The sequence below is a fragment of the Tupaia chinensis genome, unplaced genomic scaffold (genome assembly GCF_000334495.1).
Source record: "Tupaia chinensis unplaced genomic scaffold, TupChi_1.0 Scaffold000437_1, whole genome shotgun sequence".
Classification (NCBI taxonomy): domain Eukaryota; kingdom Metazoa; phylum Chordata; class Mammalia; order Scandentia; family Tupaiidae; genus Tupaia; species Tupaia belangeri.
The window spans coordinates 1110425-1128552 of NW_006159942.1; the positions used below are offsets into that span (position 1 = coordinate 1110425).

An 18128-nucleotide genomic window follows, 5' to 3' on the forward strand; every position below is an offset into this window, starting at 1 on the left:
TAATGTCTTACCGTAAGTTACGCTTGTAAAAGAAATACAATAGTGAGCATTGGTATAGTTATTTACCCTTTACTAAGCACTGCCACATGTTCCTTGTCTAATATTAGGGCTTTGTCTAATCTCAGGGGTTTGTTGTGAGGCTGGGTTGGGACTGAGGATGAGGATGCATATGGGAGCAGGGTTCTTCTACAGGTGTGGGCTGATGTAGATTAGTAGACAATGCATGAGAGGTGTCGCTTTGTATGTGTTGAAGATGAGCTTAGAAAATAAGCCAGGTAGTACATCCACTGGGACTGACAGGAGGCAGCTTCCCTTCCCTTTGTCCTGGGACTACCTCTTCTGCAGGCTGCATAGAAAGCTGTCACCCCAAGACAGAAGTGTCAGTTATATGACCACCTACAGAGCAGAGAACAGCAGTGGGAATCACAAGGTCTCCATGAGCTCAGTCATTTACCACAGACAGCCCTGAACCAGAAATATTTTCTTTCTTTACCATGTATGTATGTATAAAGAAATGATATGTTTACATTTTAATGAATTATTATATAGAACCAGCAGGCAGCGTAGAGGACAAGCTGGACCCCCACATGGCCAATCACGGTTTGGGTCTCAGACCTGGTGGCTTGAAACCCACACTAGGCACATGTGCATGTGCACCCACCTAAAATCCCAGTAGGAGAATGGAGAAGAAAGGATTGTGGGGTTGGAGGGTTGTCACTTTTCCCTCTTTCCATCTCTCTTTGGTGAATGCACATGCCCTGTGGCAAAAACCTTAAAAAATATACTGAAGTATACAGCTGTACAATTATCACTCAAGACCTGTAGTGTTACCAGCACTCCTAGAAACATCTTCTGTTCTCCCTGATCAAAACTCCATTTTCTTCCTCCTAGAAAAGTTCTCAATGCATATTATCTGAATCCTTGGGTAGTGAAGGAAGAAGTTCACAGGATCTCTTCAAATTGTCCATGAACTAAAAATATTTCCATGATAATACTAAGAAGTCATTTATCCTTTTAAAAATTATGTTAGCATTTGCACTGATTTTGGAAAAGCAACTATTAACAATCTTCTTGAAAAATTGGTGACATAGACCATTCCACTTGCCAAATGTCTTCTTTGTTCTTTGTTCGTTCTAAGACCTTCTGTAGCTTTGTCTTATTCCACCGCCAACCCCCTGAGGGGGAAAAGTATTTAGGAGATGCCCCCAGACCATATTCTAGTCTAACAAGGGGTTTCTATGATGCCAACTAATCCCCAGTGTTGGAGGGGCATCCTTCTACTGTCCCCTCTATCAGTAAGGAATACCCCAAATGATCTTTTCAACCAAGCAAGGAAAGGAGGTCTTAGCTCTAATCATCTTCTCTGTCCCAGGAGACTGCTTCCTTGTTGAGCAGCCAGGGGCTCTGTTTCCCTCTATGGTGACCTATCCCTGCCTTACATACTTATGATCAACGCCTAAAACTGCAGTGAAGAGTACCCTTCCCGAAGCAGACTCATTCTGGGAACCACTGCCCTCTCACCTTTTCATCAGAGGAGCTTGAAAATCATGCCAGGGATGTGTGTGTGTGCATGCCCCAAATCCTAGGAGGAGCATGGAGAAGGGATTGTGGTGTGGCTATCCCCTGTGGGGAGCGATTTCTCACCTTCCCGCTCTGCCATGTCTCTCTCTGTCTCTCTCCTCTCTGGTGAGCACATGTGCCCTATGGCTAAAACCTTAATAACAAAACCAAAAAAAAACCCCTGGGGGGACCTGAAAATGACAAAGAAGTATAGTCGTACATGCCAGTTGGAATAATCCACGTTTGGCTATTAAAACTGGTCCAGTATTCTATTAGTCCCTATTTAAGATGTTATATATTAACCACAGAATTTCAGGAAAAGGGACCAGCGGTTAGCATAATGGCTATGTCACTGGGCTCCCATGTAGTCGACCATGGTCTGCGGTTCTAGTCCCGGACCCGGTGGCTTAAACTCATGCCAGGTGCATGTGCGTGTGTGCCCAAGATCCCAAGAGGAGAATGGAGGAGAAGGGATTGTGGCGTGGCCATCTTCCCTGGGGGGTGATTTTTCGCTTCCTGTCTCTAGTCTCTCTCTGTCTTTCTGGCGAGCGCATGCGCCCTATAACAAAAACCTCTCAAAAAAAAAAAAGAAAAAAGAATTTCAGGGAAATATGTCAGAAATGATATCTAGAGTCTGATATCAGTCTGATAGGATTTTTTTTTTGTGGTATTTGTTGTCACAGGAGGATAAAAGAAAAAGGAGGAAAAAGGTATTGATGTGAGCATTCATTGATTCAACAGTTACTTACTGATATACACTGTGTAATAGCTCCTGCTCTGGCACTTGGCAATTCAGCCATGAACACAATAGACAAAGGCCTCTCACTTTCTAGAGCTTGCCTCACGATTTTGGAAATAATCAAAGAAACTAATTTGTGGGATTTTTTTGTTTTGTTTTGTTTTAAGTTTCAGGGATTTTTAGGTTTTATTTTATTTATTTATTTATTTTAGATTTTAGGGATTAAAACCTAAGTGACTACTATTAAAATGATGGTAGTGATCTTTAGTGAATCAAGAAAATGTTGGGGGTAGGGGGGAGGCATAGAAAGCAGCCATGGATACCAGAGACAGTGCGGGAGGAGGGTGGGAGATGGGGAATCAAGGATGGGAAAAAAAGCGAAATACACAGGAAACAAGAAATGGAAAGTGATTTGTTGATAGTAACACGTATGTGTTGATGTGCTTGACTAAGCCAATATACAGTACATTCTGGATGGAAAGATCTCATTCTGTATGCTGTAATGATGTAGAGTAAATGAATGTAAATAAATACATTCAAATTAAATAAATAAATAAATAATAGAATGATGGGAGTAATAACGTCATAGAGTGTTGGAGAATGGCTGTCATAAAGGCTGGGAAGGACAGGGGTGTGAGGGAGTAACTGGATGTTGGTTAATGGAATCAAAATTACAGATAGATAAGAGGAACACTTTCTAGTGATATAAAACACAGAAAGGGGAATGCCGTTGAAAACAGTTTACTGTATGGCAGAGTAGCTAAAAAAAAGAGGACTTGAAATGTTCTCAGCACAAAGAAATAGCACATGGATGAAATGATGACTATTCTAATTATCCTGATTTAATCAATATACATTGTATTCTTGTACCAAAAAATAACCTTGTATCCCCAAATGGACAATAAAAAGTAGCAATAACTTCAACAATAAACACTGTGCTGTAGGAGAGAGAAAGCAGCACATTCGTTTTCTTAGCCATTAGAACTTTCTCTGGCCTGCTAATAGCTTGGAAAGAAAAAATTTCTCATAAGAAATAAAGATGCTTAATAAGCTTGACCACTAATTTATATTTATCAACGGACAGAATTGTGAATCAAAAATTTTCATAGTAACCCCTGTTTTTCTAATTTAGAAATTATTTTAATAGTGTTACTAATCTTTGAAGTTAGCACATATATCATCATAGAGAAGAATTCTTGAGTTTTTTTTTTTTTTCTTTTTTTGGAGAGGTTTTTGCTATAGGGCATGTGTGCTCGCCAGAAAGACAAGAGAGAGAGACAGAAAGCAAGAAATCACCCCCCAGGGGGGATGGCCACGCCACAATCCCTTCTACTCCATTCTCCTCTCAGGATCTTGGGCACGCACACATACGTGCCTGGCGTGAGTCGTAGCCACCGAGTCCGGGACTCGAACCATGGTTGACTGCAATGGAGTCCAGTGACATAGCCATTACACTAACTGCTGGTCCCAGTTATTGAACTCAGACTTCTTACCTTTCCAACTTGGTGTTAGGAGTTGAAGAGCAGGTGTGAGTAATAATGGATTTTCTCTGTGATTTTTTTCCTGGGAAAAAACAGCTTTCAAACTGGGTCTTCTAAGTCCAGATTACTGCATGCTTCTGAAACCATAGTCAACCTCCATCCTGTGTTTCAGTGACGGGATGTGTTAGATTCCCAAAATTTCTGCCATGGCCAGCTCTGTGCCTAGAATTCATGTGGCCTCAAGGGTCACTCTTCTCATGTTCAGACTGTCCCTAGAGATATTGATCATTCCTCTTGGCACATCTAGAAACCAGGGCTCTCGTTCAGCCAGGGGGATGAATCCAAACGAATGAACTGAAATCACCCCAGCTCTGTTTTAGTGCCCAACCTACCAGAAGGCGTTTATGGATAGGAGTTGTGAAAGAATTCTGGCCCCTTCATCATGCCACCTCCAAGCATGCTTTTATACTGCCCAAACTTAGTTGTTTTGTGTTCTGTTTGTTGGTTTGGGTTCTGGGTGTTGTTTCTCTTTTTTAGGTTAATTCTTGCTTTCCACCTTTGGTGCTGGAGTTGCACCTTCAGATTTTTCTGACTCATTATCATCTATCATTAAAGTTTTGCTTTTCTGTTCTTCACCCCATAAAGGTGGGGAGAACTTCCTCTCCCTCCTAGTTCGATCAACAGAGTCTATTATGGGCTTAAGCTTTGTGCTCTCCTAAAGGGCATTATAGCATTGCCTTATGAAAATCAATTAGGGAAAAATTTTTTTTAAATACCTAGAAGAATAAGGAGCAACTATCTTTCGGTTCAGTCATGGGCCTTGTGGGAGCAAAGATGGGAGAAGTGCAAAATTGTAGGTGCAGAGATATACACACCACCATTCTTCATAGGGAGTCAGGGGAGTTATAACAAACATGCTCAACAATAAGGAAGCAGTTCATTGGGCAAGGCCAAAACAATACAGGAGGGACACTCAGCTATGACCCAGAGGCATTCCTTTTTCTTGATTCCATATCTGGAATATATGTTCTACGAATTTAGGAACTTCCTTTGTTTATTTGTTTTTATGCCAGAGGTCACATGAAGGCCAGAGTGTGGGGGGGGTGGAGAGCCAACATCCCCCAACCACCACCCACATAGCCTCAGGATCCTCTTGTGCCCAGCATAAAGCCAGGGGAGCTTTGACTCCACCCCTGGTGGACTATGTGGGATCCACTTGGTCTGTGTAGTGCAGACCTGCCATGCCAAAGGGCTGCCTCGTACTTTTTGTTTATTCCTACATCTCCAAAATTGATTATACCATTTGATACACAGTAAGCACTGAATAAATATACATTCCTTAATGGGAACAAAAAACGTTCTTAGACTAAACTGACCCACTTTTATAAACTTGAAGGTGACTTACAGCATCTGAAAAGAAGCTTTACCAATTTAGAAATAAGAACAGACTGTACATCTACCCCAAAGGCAGTGAACATTTTTAAAATTAATATTATTTGAATTGACAAATTAAAATTATATACATAAATGGGTGTAATGTGATGTTTTGACATATATACACACAATATAAATGATTAAATCAAATTAATTAACATACCCATTTTTGAGTTTTTTTTTTTTTTCTTTTTTTGGAGAGGTTTTTGCTATAGGGCATGTGTGCTCGCCAGAAAGACAAGAGAGAGAGACAGAAAGCAAGAAATCACCCCCCAGGGGGGATGGCCACGCCACAATCCCTTCTACTCCATTCTCCTCTCAGGATCTTGGGCACGCACACATACGTGCCTGGCGTGAGTCGTAGCCACCGAGTCCGGGACTCGAACCATGGTTGACTGCAATGGAGTCCAGTGACATAGCCATTACACTAACTGCTGGTCCCAGTTATTGAACTCAGACTTCTTACCTTTCCAACTTGGTGTTAGGAGTTGAAGAGCAGGTGTGAGTAATAATGGATTTTCTCTGTGATTTTTTTCCTTTGAAAAAACAGCTTTCAAACTGGGTCTTCTAAGTCCAGATTACTGCATGCTTCTGAAACCATAGTCAACCTCCATCCTGTGTTTCAGTGACGGGATGTGTTAGATTCCCAAAATTTCTGCCATGGCCAGCTCTGTGCCTAGAATTCATGTGGCCTCAAGGGTCACTCTTCTCATGTTCAGACTGTCCCTAGAGATATTGATCATTCCTCTTGGCACATCTAGAAACCAGGGCTCTCGTTCAGCCAGGGGGATGAATCCAAACGAATGAACTGAAATCACCCCAGCTCTGTTTTAGTGCCCAACCTACCAGAAGGCGTTTATGGATAGGAGTTGTGAAAGAATTCTGGCCCCTTCATCATGCCACCTCCAAGCATGCTTTTATACTGCCCAAACTTAGTTGTTTTGTGTTCTGTTTGTTGGTTTGGGTTCTGGGTGTTGTTTCTCTTTTTTAGGTTAATTCTTGCTTTCCACCTTTGGTGCTGGAGTTGCACCTTCAGATTTTTCTGACTCATTATCATCTATCATTAAAGTTTTGCTTTTCTGTTCTTCACCCCATAAAGGTGGGGAGAACTTCCTCTCCCTCCTAGTTCGATCAACAGAGTCTATTATGGGCTTAAGCTTTGTGCTCTCCTAAAGGGCATTATAGCATTGCCTTATGAAAATCAATTAGGGAAAAATTTTTTTTAAATACCTAGAAGAATAAGGAGCAACTATCTTTCGGTTCAGTCATGGGCCTTGTGGGAGCAAAGATGGGAGAAGTGCAAAATTGTAGGTGCAGAGATATACACACCACCATTCTTCATAGGGAGTCAGGGGAGTTATAACAAACATGCTCAACAATAAGGAAGCAGTTCATTGGGCAAGGCCAAAACAATACAGGAGGGACACTCAGCTATGACCCAGAGGCATTCCTTTTTCTTGATTCCATATCTGGAATATATGTTCTACGAATTTAGGAACTTCCTTTGTTTATTTGTTTTTATGCCAGAGGTCACATGAAGGCCAGAGTGTGGGGGGGGTGGAGAGCCAACATCCCCCAACCACCACCCACATAGCCTCAGGATCCTCTTGTGCCCAGCATAAAGCCAGGGGAGCTTTGACTCCACCCCTGGTGGACTATGTGGGATCCACTTGGTCTGTGTAGTGCAGACCTGCCATGCCAAAGGGCTGCCTCGTACTTTTTGTTTATTCCTACATCTCCAAAATTGATTATACCATTTGATACACAGTAAGCACTGAATAAATATACATTCCTTAATGGGAACAAAAAACGTTCTTAGACTAAACTGACCCACTTTTATAAACTTGAATGTGACTTACAGCATCTGAAAAGAAGCTTTACCAATTTAGAAATAAGAACAGACTGTACATCTACCGCAAAGGCAGTGAACATTTTTAAAATTAATATTATTTGAATTGACAAATTAAAATTATATACATAAATGGGTGTAATGTGATGTTTTGACATATATACACACAATATAAATGATTAAATCAAATTAATTAACATACCCATCACCTCATTTACATGTAACTTTTTTATGGTGAGACATTTGAAATTTACTCTTAGTTATTTTGAAATATACAATACATTATTATTGGCTATATCACCCTGCCATTCAATAGATCTTAAAACTATTCTTCTTGTCTATATGAAACTTTGTATGCTTTGATGAACATTTCCCTCCCTCCCTCCCCTCACTTCCAGCCTCTGATAATTACTCTCTACCTCTCTGACTTCAGTATTTCAGATTCCAAATATGAGTGAGACCAAGCAATATTTTTCTTTCTGTGCCCTAGCTTAAGTCACTTAACATGAAGTCCTCTAGGTTCATCCACATTAATGCAAATGACATTTCTTTCTTTTTTAAGGTCGAGTAGTATTGTGTATATACACCTCTTGTTTCCCCCTGCTTCACTACAGAGTGCATGTGCTAGCCAGGGAGAGAGAAAGAGAGAGGGACAGTAAAAAACCACTCCCCATGGGGAATGGCCACAGGGTAATCCCCTCTTCTCCATTCTCCTTTCAGGATTTTGGGCATGTATGCACATGTGCCTGGCTTGTTTCTCAAGCTGCTGCATTCAGGACATGAACCACACAGTTGGTCATGTAAGGTTCAACTGCTTTAACCACCACATCACTGATGAACCCAGTATACCACATTTTCTTTAACCAGTCATTCACTGATGGACACTTGATTCCATATCTTGTAAACAAATAACCTGATTAAGAAATGGACAAAAGGGGACCAGCAGTTGGCATAATGGCTATGTAGCTGGACTCCCATGTAGCCAACCGTGGTTTGAGTCCCGGACCCAGTGGCTTAAAACTCACACCGGGCACGTGTGTGTGCGTGCCCAAGATCCTGAGAGGAGAATGGAGGAGAAGGGACTACAACGTGGCCATCCCCCTGGGGGGTGATTTCTCGCTTTCTGTCTCTGTTTTTCATTTTTTTTTGGAGAGGTTTTTCCTATAGGGCACGTTGGGGGAGGGGGAGTGGCCACACTGCACCGGGTCCAGGACTCGAACCACAGTCGACTACATGGGAGTCCAGCGACATAGCCATTACACTAACTGCTGGTCCCTATGTCTCTGTTTTTCTAGTGAGCGCACGCACCCTATAGCAAAAACCTCTCCAAAAAAAAAGAAATGAACAAAGGACCTATAATAGACATTTCTCAAAAGAAGACATACAGTTGGCCAATAGGTACATAAAAACATGCTCAGCCCTACTAATCATTAGGGAAGTGCGTATTAAAGCTACATTACACCCATTAGAAAAGCTCTTTCCAAAAAAGTGAGATTCTAAGAGTTGGTGAGGATGCAAAAAAAAAAAAAAAACTGTGTTCTACATTGTTGGTGGGAATGTAAATTAGTACAACTGTAATGAAAGATGGTATGGAGGTCCCTCAGAAAACAAAAAATAGAACTGTCATCCAGTAATCTCACTTGTAGGTATATAACCAAAGGAATTAACTTTAATATGTGGAAGAGATATCTGCATTCCCACATTTATTACAGCAATGAACTACTTTTAAAAAGAATGATGAAAATTAAAGTTGACCCAGTGTATCACTTAGAATTAAGGATAAATAGGCGCTGGCAGGTGGCATGATGGTTAAAGGCTCTGGACGCCCACATGGCCAACCATGGTTCAAGTCCTGGATCTGGTGGCTTGCTTTCTCACTTTCTGTCTCATTCTCTCTCACTCTGTCCCTCTCTGGTCAAATTTAAATAAATAAATAAGAAAAACAATTAAGTGCAAATAAAGTCATAACTATTTTCTATTTGCGCTCCTTTCTTGTAGCTCAGGATGTCATGTATAAAATTTGGACATCTTTCATAGCAAGTTTCTTCTTTGGATTTCTAAACTCCAAACTGATCCAACTGTGGATGTCAACTGTTTTTGGTGATGATATCAGTCATATAAATCTCGTCTTTTCGGTCCCGTACATTGTCTTTTATATTTGTAAGTTAGAGTCCTATGCCAAAAGTTAAATAACAGAAATCCAAAATAAAACTATGGGAAAATTCATGCCAGGCAAAAGTTAGTAAAAACAATTCAACCGATCTAGAAGAAATATTTTTGTTAAAATAATTCATCAACAGAGGTAAAAGATAAGAATATCTATGCAGTAGAAAATAATATGCCAAGATACATAAAGCAAATAGTACTATAAAAGAAATAAGAGTTTGACTAAACTAGAATTATAGTAATATATTTTATTATGTCTTTCCCAGAGAATTTCATAATCAACTGAACAAAAGAATTGTGGCTATGAAAAGATTTATATGTAATAGAAACCTATATATATGCTTGGTTTATAAGATAAATAGAATTTTTTCTCCCCAAACAGAATGCATAGTCTTAAAGTATACTGGAAGACCATTTACAGAAATTAACTAGAAAAACCTTTCAATGAAACTCCAAACATTGTTCAGCAATCATTCAATTAAATTAAATACCAACTACAAAAGGAGAATGTAAGGGAATAAAGGAGGGAAAAAAGCAAAACATTTAATGGACACAAAAATGGAAAATTATCTGTTGATGATAATGTGTTTAGTAATATTTTTGAATGGACTAATATATAGTATATTTATGCTGAGAAAGTTCGTTTTGTATGCTGTAAAGATATACGTTGATTGAATGTAAAAGTAATATAAGAAAGTAAAAGAAAGAGGAAAATAATAATTCTAACTGCTTTTAAGTTAAATATATTTTTCTTGGTAACTCTTCACTCAAATAAGAAATAAAAATAGAGGGAACCAGCAGTTAGCTTAATGGCTATGTAGCTGGACTCCTACGTAGTCGACCGCGGTTCACGTCCCAGACCCGGTGGCTTAAAACTCACGCCGGGCGCGTGTGCGTGCGTGCCCAAGATCCCGAGAGGAGAATGGAGGAGAAGGGATTGTGGCATGACCATCCCCCCTGGGGGGTGATTTCTCGCTTTCTGTCTTTATGTCTCTCTCTGTCTGTCTGGCGAGCACACGCGCCCTATAGAGAAAAACCTCTCCAAAATAAATAAATAAATAAATAAATAAATAAAAATAGAAATTATAGATCAAATAGGGCTAAACATTATTAAACTTGTCGATATTATTAATTCCTTCACCACAATTGCCTTTTCACAGAAATGCAGGAGATATTGTTAACTAGCCATATCATTGTGTGACTCTGAGGAGAGGAAAGGACAGTGGGTGGGAGTAATAATTGTGGTGTTTTCCAGTTGAAACTAAGTGACTTTATAAAGCCATCATGCTATCACAATATATGATAAATTCGTTTCTGATAAGTTTGTGCTATTATTGATGTGAAATTTATACATTATATTATTTCCTTTTTGAAAATAGGTAAACTGGTTGGGATATCTGGAGAATTTACCCTGGTCATAATGGGACTTTTTTTAACTTCTACAAGTTTTAAACCAGGAGTTGAAGCCTTTCTTCTCAAGTGAGTGGCTAGGATGTTTTTAATTTTACACATTGAAAGCCATAATATTATCTGAATCCTTTAGGCAAAATTTGTAACCATACTTTGAGTTCATGTTGGTTCCACTCTCCCACTAATTTCTCAGGGCACTGACCATGTACTCAGTAATTTCCAATCTAAAGCCTATACCCATTAAACAGAGCCTAGATTAAGGAAAGGAGAATGAGGTAGTCATCTCAGACACGAAATTTAAGATGCCAAAAAATGCAGTAAATTGATAAAAGTAATGTTTTTTAACTTTTTCTTTTCTTTTTTTTTTTTTTTTTGGAGAGGTTTTAGCTATCGGGCACATGTAGTCACCAGAAAGACAGAGAGAGACAGAAAGACAGAAAGTGAGAAATCGAGAAATCGCCGCCCAGGGCGGGTGGCCACACCACAATCCCTTCTCTTCCATTCTCCTCTCGGGATCTTAGGCACGCACGCACACACACCCAGCATGAGTTTAAGACACCGTGTCCAGGACTTGAACCGTGGTCAACTACATGGGAGTCCAATGACATAGCCATTACGCCAACTGCTGGTCCCTAAAAGTAATATTTTAATTCAGTATTTTTAAAAAAAAATATGAAATTAACACAAAAAATTCCAAAGACCAATATTTTGAGGATGATGAAGAGATGCCAAATTTGAAGAGGATCAACAGCATTGCATAAGGGAGTATAGCCAAAGCAAATAGGAAGAACACTGAAAGTACAAATGTGCACATTGTGCTTTGTTCAAGAGCACCCAGCTGAAGGGTAAACAGAACCTGCATTAGCCTAGAGGAAGGGCTCTCCAAAACAGTGTGAGGATTTGATCTAACTCATACAATGGCAACATACATGTTAAAACAGGCTTTGAAAGTAAATAAATTTTGGAGTTTGGGAGAACGTCACAGGGGATAGAACAAATCCCGAAGTCAGAAGCTTAAAGATACAGGATCTTTTAGGATTTTAGACTATTTTCTTAAAATTTAATGCCAATTGAAAGAGAATTAAATTGGACTTGTGGCCATGAACTGATTTTAAAGAGAATGACAAAAAATAAAAGTTGGCCAATGAATTGGGCACAGTTATTTGGGCCATAAGTAAGGGAAAAGTTCAAAAAGCTTACACAGATATTTACATCAATGAAAAGTGATTCTCAAAGCTCCAGTCACCTTATTGCTCTAATTCATAACCGGATCTCCCCAAGGACATTACTTCCCTAGTATTCTGTCTAAGTTAGGATGTCTTTCTCACTTACATCCCTAGTACAATGGAGTGTACAGTCAGTGGGTGATCTAATTTTTTTCTTCTTTCTCAGAAGAGCTCAATTTTGAAGCTCATGCCATCAGGTTATATGTTACCCTCTTTGTTAGCTCTATAATCCTGAATCACATGCCATTTCATGAAGACTGTGGCTCCTATCTTACCGTGACTCTCTCCAACATTACGGCCACTGCAGAGTGATATCACTCTTCATGCAGTCAGTCCTTCTAGTCCCTTAGCTTTCGATTCCTGGATATTCTCTTCTATGAGCATGTTTACCACCCCACTTGAACCAACCACTTCCACAATTATACAAACAACCATTTCATAATCGCAGTTGCCTGGAATATGATACGAGCCAATTCTCTCACAGTAGAAACTCAAGATATAGCAATGAGTCTTCCTACATCCCACAATGACCTATAGTGGGCTCATGATGCAAGACAGCAAGTGCACCACCTCACTCTCACCACTTCACCTTTCGCTGTAATACCCTTAATTCTAACAGTTTTGTAGCTACACTGAGACTATAGTTCACTGATCCTATGACTTCTTTTTTCTCTAGAAGGTGCATGTGCTTGAGGCAGAGAGAGAGGAGAATAAGCACCTCTTATAGTGAATGGTTACTCTGCACTTCCTTCTCCATCTCTCCTTCCTTTGGGGATTCTGGGCACACATACATGAGCACACAGCTGGCATATTTCTCAAGCCACCAGGTCCAAGATTTGAACTGTGTAGTTGGTCATATTCGATCCAGCAGGATTAACCGCCAGGCTGTAAAGCTGGCTCAATCCTAGGATCATTAACTCTCACCTGCTTCATGTCGCCTACTTCATATCTCCTGTGTAAATATATAGAAAGAGAAAAATAAGTAAATTAAAAAAGACTCTTATGATTCTAAAACACTGAAACATGACCTGTATCGAGATTTGAGATTCATTTTTTGAACTGCTTTGCCTGCAGTTGATAAAACATGAGGTTTGGGAATGATAATGAGTTTTACCTCTGGTAACAGGCTCAGCAGACCCAACCATGCACCTTACAAACCATCTGGAGATGGCTCTATAATCTTTCTCTGTATAGAAGTGTCCTGGAAACAGTTTTATCATAATATGGAGACCTATTAGTAGGAGGTCATTACTCCTCTCCCCCAAGCAGAAAAAAATAAAAATAACAGCAAAGGCAATAATAAAATGAAAACTCAGCACATGGATTGAGAGAAAATATTTGCAAGTAATATATCTGATAAGGGGTTATTATGCAAACATGAAAATAAACTCATACAATTCAATTGCAAAAGCCACCTAATTAAAAAATGGGCTAAAGACCGCAATAGACATTTTTCAAAAGGTGATATACAAATGACCAACAGTTATATGAAAAGGTGCTCAACATTGCTAATCAGCAGGGAAATGAAAATCAAAACCACAATGAATTACCACCTCACACCTTTTTTTTTTTGAGAGGTTTTTGCTATAGGGCACGTGCGCTCGCCAGACAGACAGAGACATAGAGACAGAAAGCGAGAAATCACTCCCCAGGGTGGATGGTCATGCCGCAATCCCTTCTCCTCCATTCTCCTCTCGGGATCCTGGGCACGCACGCACATGCGCCCAGTGTGAGTTCTAAGCCACCAGGTCCGGGACACGAACTGCGGTCAACTACGTGGGAGTCCAGTGACATAGCCATTACACTAACTGCTGGTTCTCACATCTTTTTAAATGGTTATTATCAAAAAGACAAAAGATAGCAACTGTTAACAAGGAAGTGGTGGAAGGGGTACTCTACTGTTAGTGGAGTGTAAATTGCTACAGTACTTTTGGAAAATGGTATGGAAGTTCCACACACACACACACAAAATAATAATAGAACTACCATATGATTGAGCAAACCCACTTCCAAATATATATCTAATGAAAATGTTACCAGTTTCCTAGAAGCAATATCTGTACTAATATGTTCATTGCAGCATTATTCACAATAGCAAAGATAACAAAAATAACCTAAATGTCTACTGACAGATGAATATACAGTGAAAATGGGAGAAATAAATAGATAGATATAGATATAGATAGATATAAATTGATATAGATAGACATAAAGACATATGTGTCCATATAATGGAATATTATTTAATCTTAAAAAGGAGAAAAATTCTGTCATTTGCAATAACATGGAGGAAATGCAGGTCATTATACTAAATGGAAAAAGCCAGAAACAGGGGAACCAGTAGTTAGCATAATGGCTATGTTGTTGGACTCCCACGTAGTCGACCGCAGTTCGCGTCCCAGACCCGGTGGCTGAAAACTCACGCCGGGTGCGTGTGCGTGCGTGCCCAAGATCCCGAGAGGAGAATGGAGGAGAAGGGGTTGCAGCATGACCATCCCCCCTGGGGGGTGATTTCTTGCTTTCTGTCTCTATGTCTCTCTCTGTCTGGCGAGCGCACGCGCCCTATAGTGAAAACCTCTCCAAAAAAAAAAAAAAAAAAAAAGCCGGAAACAGAAAGACAGAGGTTGTGTGATCTCACTTATATGTGTAACCTAAAAGAGTCGAACTCATAGAAGCGCAGAAAATGGTGGTTGCCAGGAGCAGAGGGCGGGGGAAGTGGGCAACAAAGGGTCCGTTATATGAGATGAATACATTCTGAAGCTCTAATGTATAGATAGTATGGAAATAATACTGTATTTTATATATGGAATTGTCTAAGAGGGAAGATTTTAAGTGTTCATACCACACACACACACACACACATTACTATGTGAGGTGCTGTGCACGTTAACTAGCTTAATTGTGGTGAACATTTCATGACGTATATGTACATCAAAATATCAAATTGTACACCTCAAATACATACAATTCCTATTTGTAAGTTATCTGCCAATTAAGTCGATGTGACTGGTGGGGTGGGGGGACAGTCATTCATATCTGATCCCTAAGCTGACATTAGGCAGACTGAACTCTATCACTATATAAAACTAATCTTTTAGTATTCCCTTGGAAAATATTTTTTTAAAACTCTTCCTAAAGAAACGATGACTTTACAATAGGTATTTTCGAGTTGTGTAAAAGATGAGGTGGGATATTTGAAGTCTATCAAACAGCATAGTTGCAAACTAATCATTTCTTTCAGATACAATTTGAAAAGAAAGACTAATTTAAATACAGAACAAACTAGTTTTGTTTCATTTGCCTTAGAGCTCCTTTCTTCCCAGTTAAATTTTAGTCCCTTGAGTGTTGGTAAATGTTTTATTCATCCTTATTTTCTTTCATAATGAATGTTTCAATGCTTCACATAGATAAGTCTTCCAATGAAAATGAATACATAATTGTAATTAACTTTGTTTTGTTTTTTTTTTTTAAATGCAGATTCTGGAATCTTCTGTCATTTGTGGCTTTTCTCATGGTGTTTACTTTCATTGGTCTTCTAATTCCTACACAAACATATTTATATGTAACATTTTCTGATCTGTATTATTCATTAAATATGTACTTCATGCTGATTGTTTTAAGGTAAGAATGCCATTTGAATTTTTTTCTCTAGAAAATGAAGACAGATGATCATCTTTTAAATAATAAAAATTAATACCTTAGAACTAATTGACTCAAACTTCCTGAGAAATCATCAGCAAATCAATGCTCATTATTTTTATTTTCAGCTTGTAACTGAATTTTAAATCTGTGCAACCACTTTGTAAAATTATGAAATGTAGGAAGGAGAAATCTTTTTGTGTTGCCAGAGGGTGCTTGCGCTTACCAAAGAGAGAAACAAAAGAAAAGCACCCTCCAATGAGAACTGGTCATTCCACAGTCTTTTCCTCTGTTTCTCCATCCTGTCAGGATCTTTGTGCATGCATGCACATGTGCCGAGTGTGTTTTTCAAGCCACTGAGACCAGGATTTGAACCATGGTCGGTCATGTGTCATCTTGCTCCCAATGTACAGGGTTTGACATTTTTTTTTTCTTTTGCCATGTGTGCTCACCACCAGAGAGAGATAGAGAAGGAGAAGGTGAGAAATCACCCCCCACCAGGGGAGATGTGGCCACACCCAAATTCCTCCTCCTCCATAGATTTTGGGCAAGCACAGTTGCCAAGCATGATTTTCAAGCTACTGGGTCTGGGACTCAAACTGTGCACTCAGCTATGTGGGATTCAGTGCCTTAACCATCATGCCATCTGCTGGCCACAGGGTTTGACCTCGTACAATGAGTTTAGCCCATGGCAGTATGGGACCAACTCCTATAATTTTCAATTAGAGGAAGCCACTATTCCAATTTGGTATATTTCAATTCAGTGTGTCTATTTTTTTTTATAAGTTTTCAGGAAGTTAAGCGCCTAAAATAAATACAAATTATGTATAGTGTTTTTCCTTACTATTTTATAGCAAATTCCTATGAATTAAAAATTATAGTTGGATGGACCAGCAGTTGGCATAATGGCTATGTTGCTGGACTCCCACGTAGTCGACCACAGTTCGAGTCCCAGACTGGTGGCTTAAACTCACACCGGGCACATGTGTGCATACGTGCCCAAGATCCTGAGAAGAGAATGGAGGAGAAGGGATTGTGACATGGTCATCTCCCCATCTCACTTTCTTTCTCTGTCTCTCTCTTTCTGGCGAGTGCGCATGCCCTATAGCAAAAACCTCTCCCAAAACAAAAAAAATTATAGTTGGAAATAGCATTTTATAAAAACATATGAAAGCTCTGTTCATAAATTATTTGTTGTTGTTGTTATTTTCGTTGGTCAGATGACTTTCATAGTCTCTTTTTCCAAGAGTAAGAAGCAGAAAAGAACCTGACCAGGTAGCTTAAAAGACAATGATATAGAGTAGTAAAAAACACACTAGAGTCTCACAGGCTTTTAATATCCATTGTTCAAATTGCTAACATGCTACTCCCATCTAGAAAAGTTAGTTGGGTTGTTAACTTCAAATCATCTAGTGCTAAATAAATGGAAATAAGTAGCCAATTATCCGATGAACTCGGTAGAAATGTAGGGATGATATGTGGATGGAAGAAGAACTAGATAGAAACTGACACATACTGGACACTTTCAGCAAAATTAAAATCTATGACGAAAAAGAAAGGGAGAGCATTTTCTTCCCACTTCTTATTTATTAGTTTTTTTTTTTCTTTTTGGGTTCCAGATTATATCTACACAACATCTCTAACTTTTCTTTCTCGCCTGAAGAAGCTCCACTCAAGGGTGGTGTGGAACTACCCTACTACTTACCTAGTAGAAAGAAACAAAGAGAATAACGCCATTCTCTGGGCACAGATCTATGAAATGTACCTCCTGCTTGCCTTTGGTGTCATGCCAGCAATGTGTGGAAGATGGCTCATTTGTTTGAAAGTTGGCAGTTCCACAGGGATTAGACTGGAATAGTGTAGAATAAAATGGAAAGAAATTTCTATGACAAGAATAACTTTTAAAAAATGTTTTGTCTTTTAGACTTCTGGTCTTTCTATTAATGAGTCCTGTTTTGTCTCGACTTGGTGATGGTTTCAGCTGGCGCTGGGCGTTCATTATGGTCTGGAGTGAAATGAAAGGGACGCCCAATATAAACATGGCCCTTCTGCTCGCCTACTCGGAACTGTCTGTCGTATCGGAGAGGGAAAAGTCTCAAGTAAAAAAAGCTGTATTTTTCTTACTTAAATATTTTATAAAGCTGTCAATGAGCATTCATCATGCTTTGTAATGGGGTAGCTTGACCTGCACTTGGGCTTTAAGAATGATTTAGTTCTATGGCAAGATTGGTGAGAGGAAGACTTTCTTTTTCCCTAGTTTGACTTAGGAATTCCTCATTTTTTTTTAATCTAAAAATTGGTTTGTTATGAAGATTAAAGGAATTAAAACATCATTTAAAATACTACTGGGTACAAACTACGTACTCAATAAATATTTTTATATTTTATTATTATTATATTTTACTCCTAATACCTCCTGAAGAGAAGATGAAACCTACTCCTGGTTGGCTCCATTGCCTCCTGTAACTTTATGAGGCCATATTTAGTAATGCTAGGAATCGAAAGATTTTATTTGTCAGGTAAAATTCTCTCTAAGGCAATTCCTCCAAACTCTGCCTCACAAAGCATGCCAGGCATGACTTTCCCTCTACCACATCTCAGGGTAAGGTCATTACCACAGCTCT

The 18128-nt window shown here is 39.3% G+C and overlaps 1 protein-coding gene across 3 annotated transcripts in view; it reads left to right on the forward strand.

Moving 5' to 3' along the window:
- The window catches only part of SLC9C1 (solute carrier family 9 member C1), a 100290-nt gene that overhangs the window by 13276 nt on the left and 68886 nt on the right, over positions 1-18128 (forward strand). For all 3 annotated transcript variants that reach the window (XM_006155134.2, XM_027774465.1, XM_027774464.1), the window contains 4 exons: positions 9062-9223; positions 10609-10708; positions 15343-15486; positions 17429-17603. In XM_006155134.2, the coding sequence (XP_006155196.1) occupies positions 9062-9223; positions 10609-10708; positions 15343-15486; positions 17429-17603 (581 nt within the window). The remainder of the gene's footprint in view (positions 1-9061; positions 9224-10608; positions 10709-15342; positions 15487-17428; positions 17604-18128) is intronic.